Source organism: Palaemon carinicauda, chromosome 2 (genome assembly GCF_036898095.1).
Source record: "Palaemon carinicauda isolate YSFRI2023 chromosome 2, ASM3689809v2, whole genome shotgun sequence".
NCBI classification, from domain to species: domain Eukaryota; kingdom Metazoa; phylum Arthropoda; class Malacostraca; order Decapoda; family Palaemonidae; genus Palaemon; species Palaemon carinicauda.
Genome location: NC_090726.1, coordinates 9,192,363 through 9,208,054, shown reverse-complemented (window position 1 = coordinate 9,208,054; position 15,692 = coordinate 9,192,363). Strand labels below are relative to the sequence as shown.

Genomic DNA, 15,692 nt, shown 5'->3' with positions numbered 1-15,692 from the left:
TGGTTCAAGATCCCCTTTTAGCTCAGCAGATTAGGGAACATGTCGTTTGCATCGAAGGTAAGTCGACATAAACCACTTTTCATGGATTTGAAAATCTCCAGGAAGGTTTTTGACCGACCATTTGGTAGTAGGTCGAAAGTGGGAGGGGTTGTTGAATTTGACGTTCACGTCCCCTGCTTCATAAAGTTGGGTGGGAGGGTTCTTCTACAGGTGGGAAATTTGAAAGGTGCCCCAGATTATGATTGTGTCCCCAAAGAGTGATTGTAATCGTGGTAATCTCATCTTTATTACACAATCTCTTACGGTAGACGATTGTCTATGGCTAGATTTCTGACACCTACATGCCATACCCTAAACTCATTCAGATCCATTATATTCATTCCCACGCCTACATACTGCCATTAATACTATTTGTATATATGAGTAGGGCAATGCATATGAAATAAGAATTTGGGTTGTATGTATGATAGCGGCCACCTGTATGTATTATTATGTCTAACTTAGAATAAGGGGGTTAGCGGGGGGACGTTAGCCCCCCACCCGTTAGGTGTGTAGGTAAGGACACGGCTTGTAGGTTAGGTTAGGGGGTAAAGTTTTGGTTAGTTGATGTCCATTTTTAATGAACTCGTGAAAAACTGGCCGCTGATATACAAAGGCTCCTAATCTCTTACGGTAGACGATTGTCTATGGCTAGATATCTGCCACCTATATGCTATACCTAAACACTCATTCAGATCCATTATCGTATTTATTCCCACTCCCATATACTACCCTAAACACTGGCTGTATTCATAAGTAGGGCAATGTATATTAAATAAAAATTTTAAAAGTCCTAATTAAAGGTTGATAATTTTATTAATAATGATTATAGTACAGTTAAAATAAGCTTAATTATAGTAATAAGTATAAGCATAGATGCTTTGCTCCTATCTGTTATGCTATAAAGTGCTTGGAGACATTTTGCGGAGTGCACAGTTAGGAACCAGGAACCTCATTCACATTCATTATCCTATGTGTTCCCCAGGCTTAGGATTGCAATTTTGCCAAACCATTTCAGAACCATAATTTAGACCACAGGTGGGAGTTATAAGTCTTAGGTATTTGCAAAGTGCTAAGTCCACCTAATGTTATCCTGTGTTTTGAATATGCCATAAATACATAAATACCCATTTTAAATTACAGTTCATACTAAATTGATAGATACTGGGGTAGGGGAAACAAATATATCGGTTAGTATTATTATTGATAGTGAAAAATGCAAGAGAGGTCCAAATAAAAAAAAGAATTGTACAATGCTATCATTTCTCATCAGATACATGAATCTTATATTTTTAATTAGTGACCTTGTGTTTTATGCGTTTATGATAATGTTTTTGGTACAAACCACTTGTTTCTGTTTTTAAATCTTCCTACGTGCATATTTGTATTAGTCTGAAGTTATGTAGCCTATGTTGAGTAGGGAAAACTCAAAATTAGATGTAATAAACTACTCTGAAAAGGCAGATATATATTCATAAATCATGCCATACATCCCAAGGTAGAATACCAACAAGACTTAGGCTACTAAGCACAGTAGAGTAAGGTTTGTTCATTCTCAGCTTGGCAGTATACAGTATGGTATCTGAGTAATTTTGATAGTCCTCTTTTGTGAAATTTATACATATCTGTATTATGAAATTTGAACTGTCATTGTATTTTTTAATGCATTTTTCAAAATTCTGCGATCTTAGAATTGGACAAAAATTATCAATAAGTTAATAGTAAGCATATATTCATATAACTATAAATCATTATTTGGCATTATAATACCAAATAAAATTTTATTTATTAATGTTGCTGTTCCTAAGTATATAGGCTTGCAAAAGTAACCTAAGAATGCTACTACTGACCTGATATACCAAAACAAAATAATGATGCTGAAATCTATACTAGGAACTGGTGTAGCATAATAACAAGAAGTATTGTTATTTATTGATCTCAGCTTGATATATATAATCTTACATTGTTATAGTACAGAACTAGGATTCTTAGCTGGAATAAAGGAATGTAAAACTTGATAAGCAAACGCCAAAATTCTATGAGCAAAACTAGCCACATACTAACCTTAGAATTTAAGCAATGTAATGATGATGGTGTATACAGTACAAATAATCTGCCGTTTCAGTGCCAAATGGTCATGTGACAGACTATGCGAGTACTGTACAGATTGTTTACCAATGATGTATAATTGTTTTATGGGGTTGATTTATCATAGGCTATGTTACTTCTAAACTATCAGGTACATTGTAGCTTAGATGTGTTTACAATTATTTCTGGAATTCTAAAGAAGTTTTAGTACTGTGTACTAAAATTATTTCAAGACTTATAGGCTAGCCTAGTTGTGTTGGTAAGGTGCATAATTTATTGGGGTTTTGTCATATGATTATTTACCGTTTTTCTAAATTTGTGTTAATTTCAGCCTTGGGTAATTTAGTATTCTATGCCTATTTTTTTTATATTTATGATGTATTATTCATAAGATTAAGAATGTTTTACCAAACATTTGTGTTAAATTTGATTACTGTATATGCTTTCGTTAATGTTTTGTCTGCTAAATAGTGTTACTTTTGTAGACTTTTAGATTTCATTTGTCATAGCCTTTGCATCTTTGACTAACATATTTTTTGCCAATGCAATAGGGGTTAGTTTTTTTTACATCTTTGATATTAGATATGGTCATTGTCTGATTTTAATGAATTTAACATTCATTTCTGTCTCACAAATATTTGATTAACGTATTAAAATACCCTTCCTTGTGTGAGAAAAAGGGAGGCCACAGTGGAAAATCATACCATCATTATCAGTTTAGGTTTATGGGTTACTGATGAAGTTGACAAATAGTCAAGTTATGCTTTTTAAGCAAATACGCTTGCTTCTCTGGTGTATAGCCCTTTGGGTAGGTTACCATTCATCGATGTGTTTCATTCTTATGATGGAAGGCACAGTAGGTCAGGTTAGGTAGTGGGGAATAGGGGTTACCCATTTTCTTTGGTGTCAAGTCTTGTACAGTCAGTCCTTCACATTCGTGGGACTTAGGTAACGGAGACAGGCGCGAAGACAGAGAATCTGTGAATACCTGCTGCTCTAGGGTTGGATAACTCCTAAACCTATCAACTCACAGCCCATTGCCTTCGCTCGGCTGACTAACACACTAAATAATGCCTAATTTTGTTTTTACTTAGTTTCTATCGTAGTATAAGTATTGTGTAAATAAATTAACACATTTCATTAAGTGTACAGTACATGTCCACACGTGTACACTACGTATTATACACAGTAAGGCTATTTTTCTCTATTGGAGCCCTTGGGCTTATAGCATCTTTCTTTTCCAACTAGGGTTGTAGCTTGGCTAGTAATAATAATAATAATACTGTAACGCTACAGAAGTCATCGGGACACTTGTAACAACAAAACTCTGTTGTTCCTATCAAATATGATACAATACTCACTGATAATGTAGTGTGTACTGTATTACTGTAATATATGTACAGTACTATCCCTACAGAACAGTTTAACAGTTTTTGTTTGGACGACTCGCACGGTTTGACAACTCACCGCACACGTAGCCTACATTTACGTACAGTATTGTAGAGTACGGTAGTAGTTTATATATAGGCTAGTATTGTACAATACTGTATAGTTTATAAGCAATTCTATACATTACTGTAATACTGTACTATACTGTATTTAAGATTAACTAAGTGTACATATTCATACGGAGTTCTAGAGTCTTAAAGCATGATGCAACTCCTGATGTGTCGTCTCTTGCGCATTACTGAAGGGAATCACTCATCTACAGTACATTGCCTAGTAAATATAAACACTGTACAGGAGTATGTACTACTGTATACAAATACCTCACTTTTTTACATGAAAAGGTGATTCTGCTAAAAAATGACCGAAGCGGTAGATGCACATGCGAGGAGAGACAATGGAATACTGACGCCGAGTTAACGTGAGATGGGGTGTTGTGCTGGGTGGAGAGGGAAGTGGCGCGAAGTGATCCAGTTGCAAAGGAGCACAGGCTGTTTGAAATCAGCGCGCAGCAAGAGTACCTTTCTAGAACCCTCGAATATGTGATTTTGTATATACAGTAATAGGGTATACGGTTTTCTGTATTGCGAAATCGCGAAGAAAGAACCTGCGGATATGAAGGGCTGACTATAGTGAAGAGTTGTTCTAAAATGAATACAAACCTTTGTTCTTTACAAATAGTCCAAGCTGTAACACGGCCATAAAAGCATATAACAAGGTGTCAGTAACACGTCCGGTTGTTACCAGTATGAAGCGAACTTGCAGTTGTGTCCTGGCAAAATGGAACAGCACCTTTATATCAGGGGCGGAGACGGATTCTCACCGCCTTTGCCCTTCACACACTGCATGGAGGTATCTCCATGCACTGAGTGGTGGGAGTGGTCATCCTCTCAATGGGAGCATTATGGCAGGAAGAGGAAGAAGTCTAAAAGGGATTCTTCACCTTCGAAATCTTCCTTGAAGCTCAAAAAATCCCGACGACTTCTTCCCTTTCCTGGTACCCTCCCCTCAGTCTCCTCTCATTCGTCCACCTCCATCGGTCAGTTGAACAAGTGTGATGACTGAAGTTAAACCTCTTATCTGAAGGTAGTTCTCTTCAGACCATTACACCAAGCAACAGATTGCTACTTTACTCTGAAGACGGTGTTTCTACTTGTGCTGGCTTCGGCCAAGAGAGTTAGCGAATTGCATGTAACCCTCGACCTTCCTTCGGGCAAAGGAGTTCTTTATGTTTTCCCTAGCGAGACAGCGAGAGCTTCCTCCTCGTGAGGAGTCCACTACTCAAGACGCCTTGTGTCTGTTCTGGCCTTCACTGGGACTTATGAGTTCTCCATCTATGGACAGGTTTCTGCAAGTGCTGGATCGTGGCCAATAGGACAGTTCTGTTCCTGCCGGAGGTGTCTTCGGCACTTCCTACTCTAGGGCTGACAAAAAGGAGTCCTTTCCTGTTGGTCTATTGCCCACTGTACCTTCATTGGCAATAGCATATCCTTCTTCACCGGAAAATCTGCGAGGAAGCATTCTGGTGATTGTTGCCTCGAGGCGCTCACTCTGAAAGCTGAGCATACTCAGCGAGAGGATAAGCTTGCTTGGTCTCGCAAGGGTAGTGCTCAGGCAAGTGTCATCTCAGGGAGCACACTCAGGCGAGTGCTCTTCCAGCACGCCCAACCCTTGAAGTGAGCTTGCAAAATGAGCATGCTCAGCAGGAAGAAGGGCTTGATCATCTCCCTACTGAGCATGCCGACTCTTTAGGGATCTTCGGCAGGCTGTCTTGTAAGTGCAAGAGGTTACCACTACCTGCGACTTTTAACTCATTTTACCCAAGCAGTGCGTAAGAGCCCGTGTTAATTGTCGCTCGATTGCTATAGCTTTTCGGAGCTTGCTGATTATTCGCTTAGCAATCATCCTGTGGATGTCTCGCAGTACTTGCCAAATTGCCAGCATACACAGTGAGCTGTGTGTGCTGGCCAGGTGCATTCGTCATCACACTCACCTGGTTTGATTGAGAGCTCTGCTTGCACGTAAGACATGCCTAACTGTGCCTAGCGCTAGCTCACAACCCTTTATACAGCCGTTACTTGTTCAGCCTTGCACTCGTGCACCATCTTTCTGCGCACCTGTGTTATGCATCCTGCAATCACGAGCCATTCAGTTAAGCGCTCCTGTAGCATACAATATACAGTACAGTCATTCGCCCCTATAGTGCGTGCTCCTGCTCAAGCTTCGTAATCCATTTGTAAACCCTCAGTGGTTCCAAAAGTAGCAGTTGTTTCCAGAAAATCTTCAAGTGGCCTCTGCAAGCATGCCACCTTTGAAAGGTCTTTCAATGTTCTCAAACCCAATAACGACTTTTACAGGTCCTTTGGGAGGTACCATATCCTCCCAAGTATCCGAAGCTGCTCCTGAACCAAGGATTTGTTGCTCTGAAATGATTAGGGAGGCTCCGGTGAAAACCGTTCCTCTGGAGCCAGTTCTTTCGGCTCCAGCACGTGGAGACGGTTTTGCAGGCGGTAACGTCACCTGCAAACTCACAAGTTCAAGTCAAGCGCCCAAAAACGTGGACCTTTTTGGGAAAACATAGGGTTTACCCTATCAAGAGGAACCCTAGACATCGGAAGAAGAGACAAGTTACGCCTCCAGGTGATACCTTTTACCCCAGGACTCACAGGTTATCAAGATCTCTTGAGTTAAATCTTACATATCGACTTTTATAGGCTTTCACCTATCTAGATTGTAAAGAGGCCCCCTTCTTCAGAAGCCTTATGACTGGAGTCCATCCTGTTCCAAGCCCCTGCTAAGTCTTGAGACTAAGGAGCAAAGGTGAGACACCAGGGGTAGGGTGTGAACATTCTTCCAAATAACTGGACTTTCAAGCTTTTGGAAGACCCCAGTCTTTAGATGCGAGGTCAACAGGCAGTAGCTTCTCTTTCATCTTGAGACGCAAGAGTCGATCCACACAGGCCTCACTCCCCTGTGACAACATCCGAACGTGACAACAACCCATCTCAATTTCGACTGGGTTCAAGTCTACAGATAGAAGAATACTGTATTCAGATTCTGACGGTCATGGCAACTTTGCCAACTTGCCATGGAAATCCTGCTGTAGATAGAGGACAATGTGATCTCCCTGTTACCCTGGTTCATACAAGGCAAAAAGAACATCTTGGCAGTCGATCTGAGCAGGAAGACTCTGGTAGTTGGATACGATATGTCTTTGAATCCTCAGATAGCGAATAAAGTAATGACTTTGTGGGGTTAGCCGATCATAGACCTTTTTGCAACATAGCTAAATCGGAAACTTCTGGTGTACTGCTTTCTTGTAGTGGACCCAAAGCAGCATTCCAGGATGCCTTTCAACACCCATGGGACCATCTGGTCTTATACGCTTCCACCCTCTCTTCTTTCTGAGAAAAGTCCTCAACAGGTCAGATCAACGACCAACCTATCAATGACTCTGATAGCTCTGCTATGGCCACGGCAGAGTGGTACCGAGACGAGACTTTATACTGCTGCTGGCGGAGGTTCCAAGGGCGTCAACCCCCACTTCCTGACTTACTGTGTCAAGCTCCCATCAATATTTTCCACAAGACAGTCACATCTCTACAATTTCACTCGTGGAGGTTATCCAGCACCTGCTCACTGAGAGAGAATTTTCATGGTACCTGGCAAAACAGATGTCTGGATACCTTAAGAAGTCGTCGACTTCAGTCTCTCAGGCGAAGTGCGCAGTCTTTTGTCGGTGTCGTGGAAGAGGATGTCTCGCCCCTTGGAGTCACTATTCCTATAATGGCCAAGTTTTTACTGTACAGTACCTCTGAGAGGAAAAACTCTGTTTAGTGTCAGCCATCAAAGGCTATCGCTCAGCCTTGAGTCAGGTCTAGACTGAAAGGAGTCTACATTTCCACTTCGGTAGAGTTGTGTATGCTCATTTGAAGCTTTGAGCAAGCTTACTCCTTAGTAGGAGGTTAGACCACCTCCATGGAACGTTACCGAATTCCTGCGTTCCCTTAAAAGAACCTCTGACAGGGACTTGACCTTTAAGATGGTCTTTTTGCTTGGACTTGCCTCTGCTAAGAGGGTCAGTGAGCTGCATGGTCTCCTTACATCTCCCATTCAGTGGGATGTGGCCAGGTTTCGTTCAACTTTGTCCCCAAGTTCATTGTGAAGACTCAAAATCTGGCAGTGTCGGATTCATATCCTTTCAGATTTTAAGTCTTCAGGAAGTAACAAATGATCCTGAACGGCTACTTGTTTGTCCTGTTAGAGCGCCGAGGTGTTATCTCAAATGCAGGAGAGCTCGCCCCCTAATGAATCACCTTTTCGTAAGCTCAGGCAGGGTTAAAAGAAAATCATGAAGAACATGATCTCTCTGTGGATTAGGCTGGTTATTGATGGATCAATTAATCCTTCCCCTTCCAGACTAGGAAGGGCAAGATCCAGAGCTCATGATATTAGGGGCATAAGCATGTCCTTGGCATTCAGGGAGAACCTTTTCGTGACGTAGGTGTTACAGGCATGTGTGTTAAAGCATGAAACCACCTTCACAGCCCACTACTTGCAAAACGTAACGCATGGGTCTCTAGATATGTTCTCTCTAGGACCTGTAGCAGCTGCTCAAGAAGTGGTATAGCTATCTTTGCTCCCGTACAGGAGGGAACTCAATTGAACTGCAAGTAAGCCCCATGTTTCTTAGTTAATATATCTGGCGATATAGATGTTTATGTTCCTATTCTCCTTATGAAGGGGAAATGGGATCTGGGTAAACCAGTGAGTATATTTGCAAACATTTTGCTAATATGTTGCATAGACTGTCATATGAGAGTTCTACATTCACATCCCACATTTGTACTGGCCGTTGACACGCTGGCATTGTCAAGTTATCGAGTTGTCAGGATCCTCATCTTGTACTGCTAGCTCAGAAGCAGGGATCCCAGGTATTGAAATTCCAGCCAGTTAGAGTGAGACTTCCACTCACCATAAAGCGAGTGTCTCTTATGTAAAGAAGGAAGAATTGTTTATGTGTTGGAACAAATGACAAATTTGAGAGTACAGTGAACCCTCGCTACTTCGCGGTTCGACCATCGCGGATTCACCACTTCGCGGTTCGACCATCGCGGATTCACCACTTCACGGATTTTTTCCATAACCCATATATATACAGTAATATATATATATATATATATATATATATATATATATATATATATATATATATTTTATATATATATACAGTATATATGTATGCATGTATTTATGTATATATGTAGGTATGTATATGTGTATACATATAAATATATATATATATATACACACACACACACACACATATATATATATATATATATATATATATATATATATATATATATATATATATATATATATACATATATATATATATATATATATATATATACATATATATATATACATATATATATATATATATATATATATATATATATATATATATATATATATATCTAAAGTAGGAAGATGTGATGTAGTTCTAAGGGAAAAGTATGGGAAATATGTCTGGGTAATAAGCAAAGCTCTACCTCCAGTTTGTTTCTTCATTATGATCAGAGATAAATGTAAACAAAACATTGGTTGCCATTTTTTATCGTGCTTTTTAGCGTGTTTAGGAAATGCATGATATAAAATCACCTTTAATATTTGTGCCTGTTTTAGTTTAGGGTACTGTAGTACATGCATTAAGTGTTCTGTACATTAAAGGGTAGTTTGTTAACAGAACTACGTACAAGGGAAGGTTTTAAAAGTCTGAATATACATGTTGAATAAATAGGTAAATATGGTGTCACTACTTCGCGGATTTTCACCTATCGCGGCCGCGACTGGAACCTATCTACCGCGATAAACGAGGGTTCACTGTAGTTTGTATTTTTCCTAACTATAAACCTGCGTTCTTTACACGAATTCACCCACCATCACCTACCCCAGAAGTCCCGACTTCAAAGTGGGGTTATTGTAAGTAAGCATGGGGGCGGTGCTTCCCTTGTACCCGCTGGTAACAGCCGAACTGATTGTTGACACCTCGTAACGGCTGTGTTCAAGTTTGCACTTTTTTTTCTCTTATGTAAAGATTTCAAGTTTGTAGTTAAGAAAATTACAAATTACTTTCAAATGTTATATTTTAAATGACCAAGTTAGGCTAAGCAAAGACTGCTTCCCTGTGATTTGCAGTGCAGTAGGTTAGTTTTAAACACAAGACTTACCTGGTAGTTATATATATAGCTTACGTCTCTGATGTCACGACAGAAAACTCAAAACTTGCAGCAATCGCCGATCGGATAGCCAGGTGTACCACATGCGCACCCTAGTGAGGTACCTTGGAACCATCCCCTGTTACCCCACATTTTCTCTGTCGCTGCTAGCGACAACATTGTTGGAGATTCTCCTCGCTTTTTTCCTGGTTTTATTGCTGTCACTTGGTGAAGTACAATAATTTTGTTTTTGACTCTCGCTTGATTGGATTTTCGACTGGATACTCTTGATTTATGATTTGATATTGATATTTTGACCCTTGCTTGTTGTGATCTCTCTAACAATTTTTCAAAATGGCCACCCCCCCTGTAACGTTTAGTGTGTGTGTGAATGGGTGTAAGACCTGGTTGCCAAAGGCCTCCATTGATCCTCATTCTCTCAGTGTTAAGTGTAGAGGTAAGGTTTGCGAGCTAGATGATAGATGTGACGAATGCCTTCTATTATCTGATCGTTAGTGGCTTGAATTCGATCACTATTCGCGAAGGTTAGAAAGACATAGGTTAAGGAGTAGTTCTTCTCTCTCTTCTAGAGATTTTTCCTCTTCCCATATCACTGAACCTATTCCTTCCCCTGTAGTAGTAGTACCTGATCCCGCCACTAGTACCGCTAATGAGCTTACACTTAAAGACATGATGTTGGCTATTCAGGCGTTGGGCGTGAAGGTTGAGTCTGTCGCTGCTGATAGGACGCAGTCAATGGCTGACGTTAAGCAGCTTAAAAGTGAAAGTGCGAGAAGTGCAGTGAGTGTTATTAGTGCTGTGGAGGGTGCGCCTGGTCGGGCTTGTCGTTCTCCTAGTCCTAGACCTCTTCCAAGCTCCCCAACCCTTGGGAGAAGGAATGTCGAAAGACGAACGGAAACAAGAGGCTTTAGCTCCCGAGCAGACGTCCCCTCGAGCGTTCCTGTTGACGTTTCCTAGGACGTTCGCCCTCACCATAGGAAAGGTAAGGTTAAGGTTTTTTATTCATCTTCGGATGACGATGTTCCTAAAAGAGGCTGGCGTCCAGCGTCCAGACCTCTTAAGAGGAAGTTTGATTCTGGCAACCAGCGTCCTTTCAGGACGTCTCAAGGTCCAAGCTGTAACCATTGGAGTAGCCCAGAACGCTTTCATTTTCATTCCAACGATGAGAGCTCACCTACCAAGCTCCCTGCTAGGATGCTAGATTCTGTTAAGAATCGTCCTGTTGTTGAGCAGTTGGCTGAACCAAGTATGCCCTCGGTTCATGCTCCTCCGCCTCCTTCAGATTGGCCTGACTTTGATGTGTCGCCTCCTGCCTCGATAGCAGACAATAATATTGATATGTTGAAAGCGATGCAGCTAAAGCTTTTGTCCTTCATGCAAAGCTATCAAGCTACAGAAGCTTCCGCTCTGGACGCCAAGCGACGCAAGGCGATGAGTTACGACACTCTTGTAGACAAACGGCTAGTTTCGGGACGCGTTGAGCGTTCTACAGAGCGTAGAGTCCAGCGTTCTGGTGAACAGGACGTTAAACGCCCTACTTCACGCGACGTTGAACGCCCTGCTTTCCAGGAAGTCGAGCGCCCTTCAAAACGGAGCGCCAAACATCCTAATAAGAGTGATAGTGAGCGTCCTTCTGCAAGTGCTTTCGAGCGTTCAGCAAGACGCGATGCCGAGCGTCCTCCAGAGCGAGGCGGCGAGCGTTCTTCTTTATCTAAGAAGGACGTTGAGCGTCCTTCCGGGCGTGAAGTTGAGCATCCTTCTATCCAGGACGTCGAGCGTCCAGCAAGTCGGGAGGTCGAACGTCCTCCAGGACGAGTGAGTGAGCATCCTCCAGGACGCGACGTCGAGCGTCCTCCAGGACGCACGCGACGTCTAGCGTCCTCCAGGACGCACGCGACGTCGAGCGTCTTCCAGGACGCACGCGACGTCGAGCGTCCTCCAGGACGCACGCGACGTCGAGCAAGATCCAGAACCCCTTGGCTCTGATCGCGTGGACTGCGAGCGTGTTCCTGAGCGTCAAGATACTATCTGATGAAGAGGTTGATGTTCTCCTTTCTCCTGTCAAACACTTTGAGGAGTTAGCAGAAGAGGAAGACTCGAAATCTTTTCGCCCCTCAGTGGACTTAAAGAAACTCATGAAGGTATTCAATGATGAGTTCCCAGAGTCGTTTGTTACCGTTGCTCCATGTTTGCCTCCATCGGAATTCACGCTTGGGAAACCTAAGAAGAAGTCTCTGTTTACTAGAATGGTGCTCTCTCGTTCGTCAAAGAGAGCTCTTAAGTTGATGGGAGACTGGATGGGATCCAAGAAGAATCAAGGGAAAGCAGCATTTGCTTTTCCCCCAACTAGATTAGCGTCTAGGTCCAGTATATGGTACGATGCGGGAGAAGTTCTCGGCTTGGGAGTTCCTGCCTCTGCCCAGGGAGACTTCTCAAGCCTGGTAGACTCTCCCCGTAGATCGGCCATGAGGAAGACCAAGGTTCTCTGGTCTACTAGAGTTGGACCATCTACTCAAAGGTGTCTTTAGGGCCTTCGAGGTACTGTAGTTAACTTCCTCGATTGGACTCTGGGGGCCTTGGGTAAGAAGGTTGCTGTACTTAAAGAAGGAGACTCTTCTAGTTTGATTCATGTCATGTCCTGCATGGACAAGGCATTGAGAGACGGTTCGAATGAACTGGCAGAGATTTTTACAGCAGGCGTCCTTAAGAAGAGAGTCCAGTTGTGTTCATTTCTGTCTCTAGGGATTACTCCCTTCCAGAAATCTGAGCTACTGTATGCTCCGCTGTCTTCATCTCTTTTCCCGCAGGACCTGGTTAGGGAGATTTCTTCAGCTTTGACTCAAAAGGCCACCCAAGACCTAGTCTCTTAGACGGCAAGAAAAGTCTTACCATCGTCCTTTTCTAGCCGCAAGCCTAAAGACGATATACCTTTTCCAAAGTTTTCCCAGCCCTTTCGAGGAAAGCCCTCTAGTAGGAGTATCTCTAGGCCAGATGGAAGGGGAGCTAAGAGGAGAGGAGCTAGGACAGGCAAAGCAGAGTCTGGCAGGCATGGGAGAAGAGGGGGCCAGACCTTTGGTCGGTCCAACTTCTCAAGGAAGGTTACAAGATCCCTTTTTAAGGCAACCTCCTGTGATTTGTTCACCAGTGGATCTCTCTCCCAGGTACAGAGAGGAGTTAAAGAGGCAAGCGTTACAGCTTCAAGTATCTCTTTTGTTGGAGAAGGGGGCTATAGAAAGGGTACAGGACTTGAAGTCACCAGGGTTTTACAACCGCCTATTCCTGGTTCCCAAGAACTTGGGGGGATGGCGTCCAGTTTTGGTCGTAAGTGTTCTCAACACCTTTATCCAAAAGACAAAGTTCTCGATGGAGACACCGAAGTCAGTTCTTGCGGCAGTAAGAAAGGGCGACTGGATGGTCTCACTGGATCTCCAGGATGCTTATTTCCATGTCCCTATTCATCCGAGCTTCAAACATTATCTAAGGTTCGTATTCCAGGGAAATGTTTTTCAGTTTCGAGCCCTGTGTTTCGGCTTCAACACCGCCTCTCAGATTTTTACGAAACTCCTGCTCAATGTGGCAAGGGTTCTCCACTCAAGAGGCATCAGAGCCTCCCTGTACTTAGACGATTGGCTTCTCAGAGCTCGATGCTGACAGAAGAATTGGGTCTTCTGGTCAACAAGGGCAAATCGTCTCTGACACCATCTCGAGAGAATCTCTATTTAGGGATGGTGATTCAGAGTCGAGTTTTTCGGGCTTTTCCGTCTCCCTTAAGGACAGAGCAAGCCATCCGGAAAGTTCAATCTTTCTTGGGAGAGCAGAAGTGTTCTGCGAGGAAGTGGATGAGTCTGGTGGGAACCCTCTCCTCGTTAGAACAGTTTGTCTCCCTAGGAAGACTGAATCTTCGACCTCTCCAGTTTCACCTCAATTCTCATTGGAACAGGAAGAAGGATTTGGGCTCAATGTGTGTTCCAGTCACAGAGTCAATAAGAAGTTGCCTTCAGTGGTGGAACAATCCAGTCAAGTTCCAGGAAGGTTACCCACTAGATCTGAGGAACCCAGACCTTGTGTTGTGTTCCGACGCCTCGGACTCGGGGTGGGGAGCAACACTAGGCAAGCTGGAAGTATCGGGGTTGTGGACGGAGACTCAAGAGCTCATCCACATAAACCAAAAGGAGCTGCTAGCAGTCCTCTTGGCCCTAGAAAGCTTCGAAGGGTCAGTCCGGAACAAGGTAGTACAAGTCAACGCCGACAACACCACGGCATTGACTTACATTGCCAAGCAAGGAGGAACTCACTCGATCTCCCTTTACGAGACGGCGAGAAATCTGCTCATCTGGGCAAACGAAAGACAGGTAATTTTGATGACAAGGTTCATCCAAGGGGAGAACAATGTTTTGGCAGACAGTCTCAGCAGGAGAGGGCAAGTCCTACCCACAGAGTGGACTCTCCATCTGGAAGAATGCCAAAGTCTGTGGAAACTTTGGTGTCGGCCTTGCATAGACCTTTTCGCGACCTCAAAGACCAAGAGGCTAGAGACGTATTGCTCCCCAGTGCCAGATCCCGAAGCAGCACACACGGACGCGTTCCTACTAAATTGGTCAAATCTAGACGCGTACGCTTTTCCGCCTTTCAAGATCATTTACAAGGTTTTTCCAAAGTTTGTGTCAAGCGAAGGGACCAGAATGACCCTAGTAGCCTCCTTCTGGCCCTCAAGGGAATGGTTCACAGAGGTACTGGAAAGGATGGTGGACACTCCCAGAAGCCTTCCTTTGAGAGTAGACTTACTCAAACAGCCCCACTTGAAAAGGCACCATCAAAGTCTCCAAAATCTTCAGCTAACTGCCTTCAGACTACCGAAAGACTCATAAGAGCTAGAGCCTTTTTGAAGGAGGCAGCTAAAGCAATTGCAAGAGCAAGGAGGTCTTCGACCATCAGAGTCTATCAGTCCAGGTGGGAAGTTTTCAGGGAATGGTGCAGAGTCAAATCCATTTCCTCTTCCAGTACTTCTGTAACTCAGATTGCTGATTTCCTTTTGTTCCTAAGAAGGAAGCGCAATTTTTCTTCGTCCACTATCAAGGGATACAGGAGCATGCTGGCGACTGTATTCAGGCACAGAGATTTGGATCTATCAAATAATAAAGACTTGCAAGAACTTCTTAAGTCTTTTGAGATTTCGAAGCAACATCACCAGGATTCACCAACTTGGAATCTGGATATAGTCCTGAAGTTCCTTATGAGTGACAGGTTTGAGCCCCTACACTCTACATCTCTTAAGGATCTCATGATGAAAACCCTTTTCTTGGTTAGCCTGGCAACAGCCAAGAGAGTTAGTGAAGTCCATGCCTTCAGTAAGAACGTGGGTTTTCAGGATAGCAAAGCTATCTGCTCTTTACAGTTGGGTTTTCTCGCCAAGAACGAGCGTCCTTCGCATCCTTGGCCAAAGGCCTTTGAAATTCCAAATCTTTCGGATGTAGTTGGCAATGAGTTAGAGAGAGTTCTATGTCCAGTAAGGGCCCTTAAGTTTTACTTGGACAGGACAAAGAAGTTAAGAGGCAAGTTGGAAGCACTGTGGTGCTCAGTCAAGAAACCCTCCTTGCAAATGCCTAAGAATGCACTGTCATTCTTTATCAGACTTTTAATTAAAGAGGCTCATACACATTGCAGTGAGGCAGACTTTAGTCTCTTAAAGGTCAAGACTCATGAGGTGAGGGCTGTAGCAACCTCAGTGGCCTTCAAACAAAATCGTTCGTTGCAAAGCATTATGGACACAACCTTTTGGAGGAGCAAATCTGTGTTCGCTTCACATTATTTGAAAAGTGTCCAGACTTTATATGAGGACCGGTACACTCTGGGACCTTTCGTAGCAGCGAGTAC

At 43.0% G+C, this 15,692-nt stretch overlaps 1 protein-coding gene across 1 annotated transcript; it reads left to right on the top strand.

Annotated features, from left to right (window-relative positions):
- Window positions 1-11,012: 11,012 nt before the first annotated feature.
- Window positions 11,013-11,804, top strand: LOC137614924 (uncharacterized). The gene has a single exon (XM_068344579.1). The coding sequence runs from the start codon at window positions 11,013-11,015 to the stop codon at window positions 11,802-11,804; it is 792 nt and encodes a 263-aa protein (XP_068200680.1).
- The last annotated feature ends 3,888 nt before the right edge of the window (window positions 11,805-15,692 follow it).

Excerpts from the sequence above, each read along its gene's own strand:
- LOC137614924 (XM_068344579.1), top strand. The coding sequence starts at position 11,013 with ATGCTAGATTCTGTTAAGAATCGTCCTGTTGTTGAGCAGTTGGCTGAA.